Source organism: Nymphalis io, chromosome 28 (assembly GCF_905147045.1).
Source record: "Nymphalis io chromosome 28, ilAglIoxx1.1, whole genome shotgun sequence".
Lineage (NCBI taxonomy): Eukaryota > Metazoa > Arthropoda > Insecta > Lepidoptera > Nymphalidae > Nymphalis > Nymphalis io.
Genome location: NC_065915.1, coordinates 4940653 through 4956423, shown reverse-complemented (window position 1 = coordinate 4956423; position 15771 = coordinate 4940653). Strand labels below are relative to the sequence as shown.

Sequence of the window (15771 nt, the reverse complement as noted above, 5' to 3'; positions counted from 1 at the left end):
CGGACAATTGTTATTTTATAATGCAACCAACTGACCGGTAAGGGCGTGACCTTACATTTTGTTTTGAATATTATTATATTACATAGAATTTTATATTTAATTTGACTAAGTATTTTGTCCCGGTTTTTGGAATACCTTCATCAGCAGTTTATGTTTGGGGCTTGCATTTGGATAATGTCCTTTTAAACTTAAATTAATTTAAAACTGACGATGTGTCGTTTATTATTAGTTCTATAAAAATATCATATTATACGTATTTTTTTTTCTTTTTTAATCTTCGTGTTGTAAAGTATAAAGTAAAGTAACGGATGTTTCATTTTGTGTTTGGAAAAAAACACTTTTTCTTTGGTCAATAGAACAGACAAATATTCATGCAGGGTAATATGAATAAAAAGATGATTTAAATTATTTAGGCGACTTATCATTGAAAATGTTATTACATTGGTATTATTAAACTGTTGTGCGTATTCAGAAATGCTCTGACAGTTATGCGAATTTATTGTTTGTACTACTGCAAGCTAATGACTTCATTCTTTTTAAGAGAAAAGTTATACATTTAATTAGACACAATAAGAGCATCTAATAACATAATAATAATAATAATTTATTTAAACACCCAAACATAAAACATAAGTTGATACATTAGTTGATACGATTACAAGCTATTAAGCTTATGTATTAAGGCATAACATTATAATTTTGGTTTTGCTTTAATTTATTCGGTGACTATAACTCACTGTCCTTTATGGGCTATTTGGAAAACCTTTCTAAATGAAATTGTAGCGATCGGGTTTACACATTTTTTTTTCTATCTAAGTACAGTTAGCATCATATATAAAGTAACAGACAACATTACCAAACACATATAAACACAGATGTTTATATATATTTAATAATCTTGTCTGTTGCATTGTATTCGAAGCTCAATATGTACAAGATAGGTTAGTGACTCTATGCTTTAATAAATGATCTGTGCATTGTATAGGTTAAGATAGATGGGGCTAAAATGTCCAAATGGACGAAAATCTCAAAAAAATTAAAATAAAAAAAATAAATTTTTCGTGTATATTTGCTCAAAATGTGCAATTGAAGTCAACATATTTACTTAATTGTATTGTAAGCATCAAAGAAATATATTTAATGTCATTTTGCAAATGTGTGCAAATATTTTATCACACAAACTCAAAAAATGAATACTAACGAAGTCATATTTAGAAAATAATCTAAGGTCTTGGTGCTGGTTACTCCAATTAATACAGATAATTATATTCATAAGATAATATTGTCTACTTAGCAGGACTTAGTACAGACATAACTGGGTAGCATCAACTCGTATATTATTCACTCACTTCACTGTAATGCTGGGTTTTGGCTTGGAAAGTGAATGAGCCAGTGTAATTACAGACGAAATAAATATACTTTCTTAGATCCTTTGGTCTTCACGTCTTGCACCAATGCTTATGGACGAAAGTCATCAAAATATCGCCATCAACAATTACGTGATCCATTTGGTCAAGTATCTTCGTAGAATAGCTTAAAAAAAGACCATCCGCGTTTCATATAATTTACGTCCGGTTAGATTCGTTGTTAATAACAATACCACGATTATCCCAACCGGTAAGTTCTCCCATTTTTTACTTAATATAATCCTACATAATGGGAGGTCTAAGCAATTTGGCCCGAGCCTACCGCTTGCAATTTACTTTAAAAGAATTATGGTTTAAGTCATAAGATATGAAATTATTCGTTTTTATTTTCCATCTATACTAATATTATTATATATAAAAGCTAAGAAGGCCCAGTGGTAAGAACGCTTGAATCTTAACCGATGATCGTGGGTTCAAACCCGGGCAAGTACCACTAAATTTTCATGTGCTTAATTTGTTATTATAATTCATCTCGTGCTATACGGTGAAGGAAAACATCGTGAGGAAACCTGCATGTGTCTAATTTCATTGAAATTCTGCCACATGTGTATTCCACCAATCCGCATTGGAGCAGCGTGGTGGAACAAGCTCCATACCTTCTCCTGAAAAGGGAGAGGAGGCCTTAGCCCAGCATCGGGACATTCACAGGCTGTTACTTTACTAATATTATAAACGCTAAACTCCTCTGTCTATTTGTTACGCTTTCACGGCTAAACCATTAAACCGATTTTGATGAAGTTGATGAAAGCTTAAGCTCTTATTTACTACTTTTTTATACCTAACATTTGTCCCACTCTCCAACAAGCAGCAAGGCAGCCCCAGGCGATAATAAGTACAATATAAATGTCGATAGTAAAAACCTGACACAATTATAACTAATCCTCATTAAATAACCATGTTTTATAAATAAGACTTATTTTGGTAAGCGCCAGAAGCATCGGTTTTAGTCGGAAGCGGTTTCGGTTCTAGTCAGGTAGTCATATAGTCGAGATCCAGTCGGGACAGGGAGGCAATTCTACTAACAAATTGTCACTTTATCGCAATCGAATCGAAACGTGATCGTTGCCGTTTATTCATTTTCCTATTCTTTAATTTAATTATCGACTATTGCCATAAAAGTTAACAATTAAGCTTGGTTTTGACATAATGGTATATGTTAACATATTATCAGTTCGGTTCCGATTCGAATAAATATAGATTAGTCAAAGTTGGATCGAACATGAATCGGGAACGTATCATAATCGTTATAGGTTAGTTGAATTCGGCCCCTGGCTCCAATTCGATTACTAATCATTTGTATTTGTATATGTTTTTCGCGCTCACGGGCGCTCTGCTACCGCGTTTGGACCTTTGCGACAGGGAACAAAACATTGTTGTTCTTTTTTCTTCTATGTCTATATCTCCAAAGATGTGTTGTCTGTGCCTTTGTGCATCTTTAATATATATTTATGTTATTTTATGTGCTTGCATTTCTATTATGAGTCTGGAAGTTGGAAGTGTATACACTCCTGTGCCTCGGAAAGCACGTAAAGCCGTTGGTCCTGCGCCTAAACTGTTTGTCGGATTGTCGTCCCATCGGATTATGAGAGTTAGGGAATAGAGAGTGCACCTGTGTTTTCGCACACACTTGTGCACTATAATATCTCCTGCGCAGTTGGCTAATCTCTCTTGAGATTGGCCGCCGTGGCCGAAATCGGTCTGGAGGACATTATTATTATTATTCGGTAGCAATTTTATCATATACTTTTAACTTGGACCATTCAATGAAGATAGTAATCTGATATCGGCGAATCTTTTTGTGTACGAAACTTATTGTTAAAGTTATATCATATTGTAGCTGTTTGTCCGTTTGTCCTTCGCTATTGTCTATTATTCTACGTACTGTTTATGAGTTTTGAACATTATTATTTTATTATGCTGCCGTAATAGCTTAATTTGGTATGAAGTTTCCTGTTAATATTACTATTTGCGTATTTGATGAATGTTTTTAATGTGTTTGACTTTTAAAACATATATAAATTTAGGAAATGTATATTTACATTAGTATTTCGAAATGAATGAAGCCAAAGTCCTTAAAAGTACCAATGTAATTAGTGAAGCCATATATCTACGAGGTTATGTTATGTGACACTCGTTTGTCTTGAGTTGATAACAAATATTTTTACGCCTATTACCATAGAAATGCTATACAGCATTAACGAAATTCATTCATTAATATTCCGAAAAATAATTTTCTTACAGTGCCCTTGGTTTTTCGGGCCTGATTAAGTATGTATTAACATTAAGCTATTGGGTGGAGGGCTTTGTGCAAACTCGTCTGGGTAGGTACCACCCACTTATCAGATATTCTACCGCAAAACAGCAGTTGGTATTATGGTGTTTCGGTTTGAAGGGTAAGTGAGCCAGTGTAATTACAGGCACAAGGGACATAACATCTTAGTTCCCAAGGTTGGTGGCGCATTGGCGATGTAAGTAATGGTTAACATTTCTTACAATGCCAATGTCTATTGGCGTTGGGGATCACTTACCATCGGGTGGCCCATATGCTCGTCCGCCTACCTGTACTATAAAAAAAAACTACGACAATAAAATGTCTTCCTTTTAAAATAAGCGAAATATTATCTGTGATTAAATAGATAAAGTCTAAATAGTATTCTTAAAAATTTAGGAAGAAGATCGGAATTCTATTGTTTTACGTGTTTTCAAGGTTTTTACAACAATGGATTTCTAAATTATTTACTATATTGTATCGCGGTGACTTCATTGTACAAAAAATATATGATTCAACTTATGTATAGCTTATATATCAAAAGAAACCGAGTCATGTGGTTTTGTGTGTGGAATTAACTTTATACATATTAATGTAATTTGTTTTATGAATGAATTAGTGTGTTATTTTGATATTTTAGATATGGATAACATTGGCATAACATTAGGCGATGGTTTCTTACAATGCCAATGTCTACGGGCGTTGGAGACCACTTTACATCAGGTGGCCCATATTCTAAACGTGTTCCATTATGTGTTGCAATCCCTGTAGACACTGAGTGCATGCTAAAACCATTGTAGGTAATGACGCCAATATAACTGTGATTTTTAAGCTTTTTTTTGTCACCACCATTGGCGCTGTAAGAAATATTAACCAATCTTTATATCATCAACGCCCCACCAACCTCGGAAACTTAGATGTTATTTTCTTGTACCTGTAGTTACGCTGGATATTATTAGAGCTATTCAAAGGTTAACAATGTGAAAGAACTCTATTAATATCGTCTTTTTTTTTCTTTTATCTTTTTATACGTGTTTGTATACAATAAAGTAAAACGTATGTATTATATGTACTACGAGTGTACGGCAATATCGTTTGAAGTTTCTACTTCGTGGCTATCTTTCACATTGTAATGATCAAAGAGCCTTTTTTAATTCGAATATTGAACCGTTAGAGAAGCTAAAACGAAATGTTATGCCACAAGTTAGTCAATGAAATTACTTCATTATTTATAACGCCTAAAAATATATTTAACAACAGCCATCTGCAACACAGTATTATCTTTACATATTGAAATAAATTTGGCATTAAAATAATTTAAAGCATGCGTCGTTAGATAACTTTTATGTTATCGGAATGTTACTTGGTAGTACGGCTTTGTGCAAGCCCGTCAGAGTAGGTTCCACCCGCTCAACACAAATTTTAACGCCAAACAGCAATACGTAGACTTGTTGCGACCCCGTTTGAAGGGTGAGTGAGCCTCTGAGCCAGGCACAATTTGTAATGGTATGTTACACGGTCATCAGCATTGACTGAGGTTCCATGCAATATATCATACATTTATAAAACAACTTTTTAAAATAATAAATAACAATAGAAAAATGAACATAGTCTACACATATTTAATTATTGTCCTAACTGACTGATCCAGGGAAAAATAAAAAAGGAACAAGGGACATTATACCTTAGTTCCCAGGGTTGGTGGCGCGTGGGGATTGGTTAATGCATATTAACCATCAGGTAAATATATATCTGCATTACAATTTAGTTTTTTTAAGTAATAACTTTATTTAATGACTATGTATAATGTGATGCTTTTACAAATGATGTGATTAAAATGATGTAATAATTAAAACAACTGTCTATCTATTGTTTTTACTGTTGGTTGTCCAAAAATTAAATAAATAAATATACAAAAAAATATTTTTTTAAGACATCATATACAAAACATTATATTTCTTACGTTTTACCAACAATAAATCATTTGGATAAATTATAGAACGTAATCGTTTCCTCTCAAATTACTCGCCCAATGGAAGCACCAAGGTTGTGGAATTGATGAGCTGTTTGTTTCGTTTTATAAGAATGAGTGACATCCTCTGAAACAACACACACACATTAATGTATTCGATTTACTTCTGAACATTACCTTGGATGATATTCATTTTCAAATATAAAACTCCCCTGTGTGGTGACGGCATAAAATGTATAACACTACAAAATTATTTTTTCATGAAAGTATATTTTGCGTTCTTATTGAATCGGTTGTTTATGTATATAGATAACTACTTTTCGAGAGCTTTTCGGAAGTCGAGAGGTGGGGCTTGAAGTATAAAAAAAGAAGCATATTCTCTTTCTTGGGTTCCAAAATCGGTTCAGTGATTTAGCAATGAAAGCATAGTAGACAAACCACTGAATTTTCATGTGATTAATTTGTGATTATAATTCATCTCGTGCTTTACGGTGAAGGATAACATCACTAAAATTCTGCCATATGTGTATTTCACCGACCTGCATTGGAGCAGCGTGGTGGAATGAGCTCCAAACCTTCTCCTCAAAAGGGAGAGGATGCCTTAGCCCAGCAGTGGGACATTAACATGCTAGCGTGTGATGAATTGTCAAATTGCCTGGAATGAAATACCTATGAATTAAAAGTGAATTGAAGATATTGTCCGTCTATAGTATTTTGAACACATTCTATTTCGTAAAGATGAGTATTCGAAATTTAAATAAATATAATTAATAAAATATTTAAATTTAGAATATTTTTAGTCTGATATTACGAACAGTCAATGCCTGTGTACAATGGTAGGATATATTCGGTTTTTGCTTTATAAATTCTGTTTTTGAGACAATAGTACGAGCGAATTTATCTGATTGAATCATGGACGTGAGAAATCTGTGGATATCACTTTTATTAATGAAATGATTTATTAAAATTACTTTAATTTAATATATAAAAATAATTTAGATTTTAATAAATATATTATATAATTTGAATAATCATTAAATTTTTCAAAAAAAATTGGATAATGTTAGTTTATTTTGACGGTGTATTTGAAATAATTATTAAATGCAAATTATATTTTAATAATCTTTTTAATATGCTATTTTAATGTTAGTCTGAAGTCAGCAAATTTAATTTTTTTTTTTTTGTATTAAAACTAAATTTAATAATTAAGAAAGATTTTTTTAAATTTTCACATTTCATCATTGATCTACTAAGTTTTGAGTTTTAATGTTAAAAAAAAATATTGCAAAATAAAAAAAGCAAACCAAATTAATATTTTTCTGTTTTTAATATTTTTTTGTTATTTATCTATTTGTTGGCTTTGTTTTTATTAATTTAAAAATTTATAAGAATGAACGTAACACAAATACAATTGAATGTATGGCATTCATGTCCACATTATACTGTCAGGTATATGGCACTTGCATATAAGCCTATGTCCGACAATGCCACCGTTCAGTCGAGTTGTTACGCGCCGTAACCTCTGACCCACATACCGTAGCCATATTTCAAACATGCGAAAATAAAAATAAAAAAACATATTAAAACTTTTTTATTCGAGTCAGAGCTCGTTCCTTTTGACAGATAAATGCGCGGGAAATAAATCAATCGAAAAGTTTCGTCGTGTCAATTTAAATATGATTATTTTTAAAATAAATAGGACTGAAAAATTAAATTTTATTCACATCATTAAAAGCAAATATTGTTTTCATGTTTTATAGGGAATTCGAAATTTGAAATTTTGTGTTGGATAATGCTATTGTGTAAAAATGAAGTTTCGTGTTGTGTTTTTATGTTTGTGTGTGTGTGTCGTTGTCGGTACAAGGGTTATTCTCGTGGAGAACGCACCGAGTATGTATTTAATTAATTTTTATTATTTTACTAGCTAGATACATAGTTGCTTAAGACCTGGTTTGCATAAATTAACGATTGTTTAATTTTTTTATACTCTTTATTGTATAGTTAAATACGTAAGCTTAAAAACATACATTATATAACTTACTAATATGCGAAAATGAGTTTGTTTGATTGCTGCGCTTTTGTCTTAACTCGATCGATCTTTGTGGATTTTTAGATACAGTAGAACTACTGTACTAATGAAATGAATATAGGATAAATAACCCCCTCCCCCTAACTTCTCGTCTTATCGCTTAGGCATCTTCAGTTAGGAGATATAAAAAATAATATATAATAAATATATGGCCATTTATTATGCAAATACATAAAACTACATATATTATAATATTACAGAAAGTAAATAATAGAAATATAAAATGGGGGTGAAAAATAAATAAATAAATAAATAATATCCTGGGACATGATTCACACACGGCCATCTGATCCCAAATTAAGCAGAGCTTGTACTATGGAAACCAGACAACTGATATAACATATACTACTTTTTGTAAATATATACGTATACAGATAATTACACCCAGACTCAGGACAAACATATATGTATGTTCATGCACACAAATGTCTGTCGTGGGGGGAATCGAACCCACAACCTTTGGCGTGAAAGGCAAGTATCTATCAACCAGGCCAACTGACTCGTCTAATAAGAAATGTATTCGAAAAAAATTGCCTAGTGTTCTAAATAATTCTATTAGAGAAAAGAAAAAAAAACGGCATTTTATGCTTAGGATAAAAGGTATAATATTTAAAATGATTGATAATAAAAATTCTAGGAAGGTAAGGATTCTTAATAATGCTAAAGATTGTATCTGGAAGTACCGGCACGATACCTATTATGTATTTTATATACAATAATTTTTAATACTATTATTAAAGTCGGTTAACTTTTTCTATAAATATTGTTTAGGGGGCGAATAGTTAAACAATGATGTGTCTTCTTCTTTCAATGGCAAATCAATAATGACAGAAAGAGAAAATCGATGCAACTGAACACGCGCTAAGCATTTATAGGGCATTTATGATATATGAAAGTCAACAATTTTTATCGTTATATTTATGGTTTTTTTATAGAATAACAATCTTAATCTGTCAATGATTTTTATATATAGGGTATAATTTTATTCAACCGCCAATGTCAGATATTCTCAATTCTATTTGAATCGTCGTATAAAACACATTCTATAGTTCAGTAGTATTTATAACACGCGCACTCTAAGTTTGCCGGTCTGAAGTTGCTAGTCTTTGAGTACGTTACTGAAGTGTACTGAGGTTTAAACTAAAACAAATATAGATAAGTTTATCCTCACACAATAAAACGAAATAAGGTAAATATAATAAATAAAAAATGGACGAATGTTCAGATAATCGTTACTTTGAGCTTTGTTTTTTTTCATGTTATAGATAGACTGACAGGCAAATGGTCTACTTGATGTTAAGTGGTCACCACCGCCCATAGACATTAGCGATGAAAAGATTATTAACCAATCCTTGCATCGACAATGCGCCATCAACCTTGAAAACGTATATGTTGTGTCCCTTGTGCTTGTAATTACACTGGCTCACTCATCCTTTAAACCGGAACGCAACAATACTGTGCTTAGCGGTACTTCTTACAGTGCCAATGTCTATGGGCCTTGGTGACCTATATAAAAAAAAATATACTGAGATCGATGATCATGCAGACACCACGCATGCAACATAATATTAATGCATCAATTCACATTGTGGTCAAATTATGTTTTTTTCTTACATGGGATATTATGATAACGTATGTAGTTGATGATTCAAAGCAAAATCGCCATGCTGGGGATGGACGTTCGCTGCGACCTTAGTCCAAGGGATTACATCGAGGCTATTATAAAAACAGCTTCACGGAAACTCGGAGTTCTGAACAAGGTGCGGCGTTTTTTCACGCCACAACAACTGTGCCTGTTATACAAAACACAGGTACGGTCTTGCGTTGAATATTGCTCGCACCTTTGGGATGGCTCCGCTAAGTACCTACTGGAGGCCTTGGACCGGTTGCAGCGACGTGCAGTACGCATTATTGGCGACGTAAAGGTCACAAACACCCTTGAACCTTTACAATTGCGTCGCGAGATAGCAGCACTGAGCGCTTTCTTTCGACTGTATCACGGCGAGTGCTCTGAGGAATTATTCTCTCTAATTTCTGCTTCCCCCTTCCTTCTTAAGACCACGCGAGCTGGTTCTCGATGTCACCGCCTAACTGTGACATCAATTCCATCGCGCACAAAGAAATTTGGCAACTCCTTTCTTTGTCGCACTACCAAAAAATGGAATTCCTTACCAGCTCACGTGTTCCCCTCTTCTTACAACCCGGGTTCCTTCAAACGAGGCGTGAAGAGGCATCTTGCGGGCCGGCAAGGCGGTGACGGCTAGTACAGAACATTCTTCCCGACTGTACTGGCCGTCGTCGCGTTTGGACTCTACTACCACTTACCATCAGGTGGAGTAGAGTCATTTGCCATCCCGGGGCATATAAAAGAAGGGTTATGATGTAAATATATATGTTCATCTGTTTCCCCATAGCTCCTAAGCTATCTATCATAATATGACAAATGAAAAACCATTGAAGAGTTAAACGTCTGCTATTTATAGGACCTAAATTCAATATACAGTAACAGCCTGTTAGTGTCCCACTGCTGGGCTAAGGCCTCCTCTCCCTTTTGAGAAGTAGGCTTGGAGCTTATTCCACCACGCTGCTTCAATGCGGGTTGGTAGAATACACATGTGACAGAATTTCAATGAAATTAGACACACGCAGGTTTCCTCAAGATTTTCCTTCACCGTCAAGCACGAGATGAATTATAATCACAATTTAGTACATGAAAATTCAGTGGTGCTCGCCCGGTTTGAACCCACGATCATCGGTTAAGATTCACGCGTTCTAACTACTAGGCCATCTCGGCTTTTCAAATTCAATATGAAAGGTTTTAATCAGCACATTTCAAATATATATTTCTAGCTCTTGAATTTATTAGCATTAATTCGATAATTGCTTATAGTTAATAGCATCATTTTTTTTCCTCACCACTGGGCATGAAATTAATTATGAACATACATTAAGTTCACTAATGCTATTCCGTAAGAACTCACTTCATTACTCACCCGTAAAATGTTGACAACCTACTTATGGTGATGTAACTATTTTGATGCGCGTATTCTTGTAATGTTATAAATATTACGCATAAGCTGCAGCCTCAGGCACGTATCCCTGACAATAGGATAAAAACGCCACTGCCTGAAGAGTACCTTTGCACGTTTCTCAACATCCCTCAAATCATTTTCTTTAACAAGACAGAAGGCGAAAGCCCAGAAATATATATATATATATATATATATATATATATATATATATATATATATATATATATATATACATATAAATTGAAAACCTGTAGGTATTTAAGTCTGAGTCAATGGCTCAATTTGTTATCTTGATCGAAATAAATCACACTTATTTGCAATTATAAAATGAAGGTCACTTTTTGCGCACATGAAATCATCAGCTATTTAGTAGCTGAATTTGATTAGCCACTATTATTATATGAGATTAGCTTCCGTCCGCAGCTTCGTCTGCTTTGGGGGGGGCAGCTTTTAGGTATCCTATGTCCTTTTCCGTACACTTGACAATTTATTAAAACTTTTATAATGACCTGTTGAGTAAGAGGTGAATGTGTAACAAGCAAATAAATAAACTCAATTTCGCTTTTATAATATAAGTTAAGAAAAAAGCAAAAAAATTGGTAAAGAAAATCAGCCTCTCAGATTAAGATTTTATCAAATGTCATAAAGATGCTAATGAGGTAAAATGTATGATAAAAGTAAATAGTTTATGTTTGTTTGTTTTTATTTTATTTTTTTAGATTATTATAGTATTATTTGATAGATTTTTTTTTTGTTTAGTTAAAAGTAAATGGTTTTTGACAAAAGGAAATCCTTCTGAGGAGTAGGTGGATAACAACGTCAGAATTCCTTGACTTTGTAACCGGTTTTAACCGGTCAGTCGTTCGGTTAAAAATCTCAATTCTTATTTAATCTCAGTTCTTAATTCGTCTAAATATTTTTATAGAAGTTCGTGTATAAGTTTTTTATTCATAAAACGATTTTGTGATTATTCCTTTTGAGTTGGGATCAGTATAGCTCCCAGTAAGATAGTCTATTCCCAGTTAGAAAATATATGAATTATTTTCAACATATAAATTTGTATAATATCATTAATATGGGTTTCTCATTTGTTACAGCTTGCTTCAGACGCGTGCTAGCTGGTAAGAGAGCTCTACGTAGTCATGTACGGAGAGTCCTGGACTGTGAGAGGCTGGAGGACTGCAGGAGGGAATGTGCTACGGAGAAAAGGTTCCACTGTGAGAGTTTTAATTATAGGTACGTTGACACCCACAGAATTAAAAACTATTGGGCTGTTCTGTAAGGACAAAGTACCACCGCAGAAAACCGTCGTGAAATGTCAGAAAGTGATATGCGACATTGACCTTAATAATTATAACATACAAGAATACACGCACCAAAATAGTATATCACACATAAGTCGATTGTCGACATTTCACGGGTGAGTTCTGAAGTGAGTTCTTATAGAATAGCACTACAGTTATAAGTTAAAATTGAATGAATGAATGAAATATTGTTTATTTTTTTTAACACAAAGGAAAAAACAGGTTTACAACAACAACAATTGATTAATATAAAATCGTTTTACAAAGTGCACATTCCTTTGGGAGAGACTGGTATCCATAGTAGTTTATATATGGTTATAATTATTATTATGAATGGGGGGGGGGGCATCTTTTGACTATACTCTATAGGCTATTCTAACCACTGAAGGAGTAAATAGAAATAAGCAACTGAATAGTTTGAATTGACGATATCTTGGTTGAACTTTGAATAATTTTAATTTATTTATTTAATATTAAACTACCAACAAAAGTTACAATATAAAACACATTAAGCTAAACAAGATTAATTACACTTTCAATTATAGGTAATTATAGCTTGCTTATAATTTTATATGAATTTTGTGATCAAAATAGAAAAATAATCATTTTTTTAATCATTAGTAAATAATATATGACATCAATATATAGATCCGTTCTTATAGAGCAAAGAATAACAATATGATAATTAAATTAAATTGAATTTTATTTCAATTAGTATTAATAATAACCTTAATTAAAATTAATTAAATTTTAATGAACAATATCGAGACATAATCTATATTCATTCATTCGCAAAAATTGCGTTTTGAATTTCGGCAAAGTTGTTACAGAAACTTTTGAAGTACAATTAAAGTTTATATAAGTAGTTCAGTGGTATAGTACAACATTATATACAATGATGACTGCCTCGTTGGTCTAGTGGCTTGATGTAAGACCGCAGACGCGGAGGTCCTGGGTTCAAATCTCAGGTCGGACCAATAAAAAGTTATTGGGTTTTTCTGTCAGAAAATTCTCAGTAGCAGCCCGGAGTCTGGAAGTTGGAAGTGTGGACACTCCCTTGCCTCGGAAAGTACGTAAAGCCGTTGGTCCTGCGCCTGAACTCTTTCCGGTCGTGTCGGATTGCCGTCCCATAGGATTATGAGAGTTAGGGAATAAAGAGTGCACCTGTGTTTGCGCACACACTTGTGCACTATAATATCTCCTGCGTAGTTGGCTAATCTCTCTTGAGATTGGCCGCCGTGGCCGAAATCGGTCTGGAGGACATTATTATTATTATATATAATGATAATATATGAACAAGGACTGTTTGCAGTGCATAACATAGTAGAGCTATTACCAAATAAAATATATAAATCTAAGGTTCGTTTATTTATACTCATTCGATTGGAATAGGCTAAATATTGTTTTCGAGTGTGTGAGCAGGTACGTTGGTAAGTGTTTTGTTGTCTCTGTCTTGCACATATAAATATAACTACTGGTGGAAGGGCTTTGTGCAAGCTTGTCTGGGTAGGTACCACCCACTCATCAGATATTCTACCGCAAAACAGCAGTACTTGGTATTGTTGTGTTCCGGTTTGAAAGGTGAGTGAGCCAGTGTTATTAGAGGCACAAGGGATATAACATCTTAGTTTCTAAGGTTGGTGGCGCATTGGCGATGTAAGCGATGGTTAACATTTCTTACAATGTCGATGTCTATGTGCGTTGGTTTATCATCAGGTGGCCCATATGCTCCTCCGCCTACCTATACTGTACAAAAAAATAAATAAAAAGTTTAAAAATGAACTTATAAAACAATGATAGTATATCTAATGTGCATATCAATTACAAATGTACTTACATACTTGTACTAGCACTTCCAGATTCATAAATTGAAAGTAAAAAAAATAATGTCATTGTTATCATAAAAATCATTAAAAATACCTTTAGAGATTTAAAAAAAACTATTATATTTTTAATGTTGTTGAAAAACAGTAAATGACATTTCTGAACCATTATTACAACACTCCCATTTTCACGGAGACCAGGCAACTAAATATAAGATATTATAAGCGTGTTCGTAACAGTTAAACCAACTTTCATGGTAACCGGTCAAACATTCTCGAAGTCTATTAATCTAAATACGCCAATCTATTTATTTCACTTTCAAATCTTAACTACACGATAAATCATCATGAAATTACACGTTGTCATATAAAAAAGGATATAGGGCACCTAATACATTCCCCCTCACTTGCGGGGGAAGGGGTGGGCGTAAACTAGTATATATATGCCGGTTGGCGTGGTTGGTGGATACTTGCCTTTCACGCCGATGGTTGTGGGTTCGATTCCCACCCAGGACAGACATTTGTGTGCATGAACATGTCTGTTTGTCCTGAGTCTGGATGTAATTATCTATATAAACTTCCACACTTCCAACTTCCAGACTCCGGGCTGTTACTGAGAATTTTCTGACAGAAAAACTCATAATCCGATAATACGGCAATCCAACATGATTAGAAAGAGTTCAGGCGCAAGACCAACGGTTTAACGTACTTTCTGAGTGTACTGTTGTTTGATTCCAGGACTTATGCTGCGGCCTTATATAGCCACTAGAACAAAGGCCTCCATAGTACATGGTGTTACATTATGCCATGTTCACTTAAATCGGTGTGTCATAAACCTTGTCAATAAGAAATGATCTCTGTGATGATGCAATTTTCTCACGAATATTTCGCACGATTGTTTAATACTAGTTCCTGTTTTATCTGTGGACGTATTTTTTTTTCTAAAATTTTTATTACGATTCGAGATACTCGAATTGATAAAACACTTCAATTGTTGCCGAAGGTCAAGCGACATTTTTGAAAATTGATCTTTTTTGGCGGTAAAACATTGTGACGAAATCTATATATGATAATTTTATAAGTAATTTTGTTTATATGTTTGTTAACGTTTAACTATTCGACGGATTATTATGAAAATTTCCGTACACGTTGTCAGCGTTTATAGAAAAGGATTATATAATACCTACCCAACATGAGAAAAGGTAAAACTAATTATTCATAAGGTAGTCGAAGACGTATATGACGAAAATGGCAGTGAAGCAAGACAGTCGATAAAGCTTCATATACTTCAGGTACCTTTTCCAAACAGTAGATATAATACAAAATTGCCGTAGCCCGGTTTGATAAGAGAATTATGCGATGTCATTTCAGGTACAAGAGACCTAACATCTTAGATCCTATTGTTCGTGGCACATTTGTGGTTTTATAAGTATCTATATTTCAGTATTCATATATATTGTATTAATACTTCAGCAGCAATGAGGTACATTGATTGTTAATAAATGTAGAAAATCCATCCATGTATTTCCATCCATCCATGTATTGTAAAAATTCATCCATGTATGCCTGTAAAAACAGTTATCACGTCATTGTCTATGAACGAAGGTGAGCGATACTCCAGGTGGCATATCGTATTTTGTTTCAAATAAAAAAAAAACAATTTCAAGGACAATAATACAATTTCATAATACTGCACTGCAAATTAACATTTAAGGGCTTAAAGCAGGGTTTATCCAGGGTTCGTCTGAGCGTCACGGTATCATGCAAAAGGGTATCGCTGGTTATTTATTGGGTATTCCGATGTTCAGGGCGCAACAACGCCTTGGACACCGGTGAGCCCCACATACCCCCCCAC

At 33.6% G+C, this 15771-nt stretch overlaps 1 protein-coding gene across 1 annotated transcript in view; it reads left to right on the top strand.

The window, feature by feature from the left end:
- LOC126779024 (uncharacterized) overlaps positions 1–15771 on the top strand; it is a 38545-nt gene that overhangs the window by 4972 nt on the left and 17802 nt on the right. Inside the window, exon 4 of the mRNA XM_050502773.1 lies at positions 11887–12025. Within this exon, the coding sequence (XP_050358730.1) occupies positions 11887–12025 (139 nt within the window). The remainder of the gene's footprint in view (positions 1–11886; positions 12026–15771) is intronic.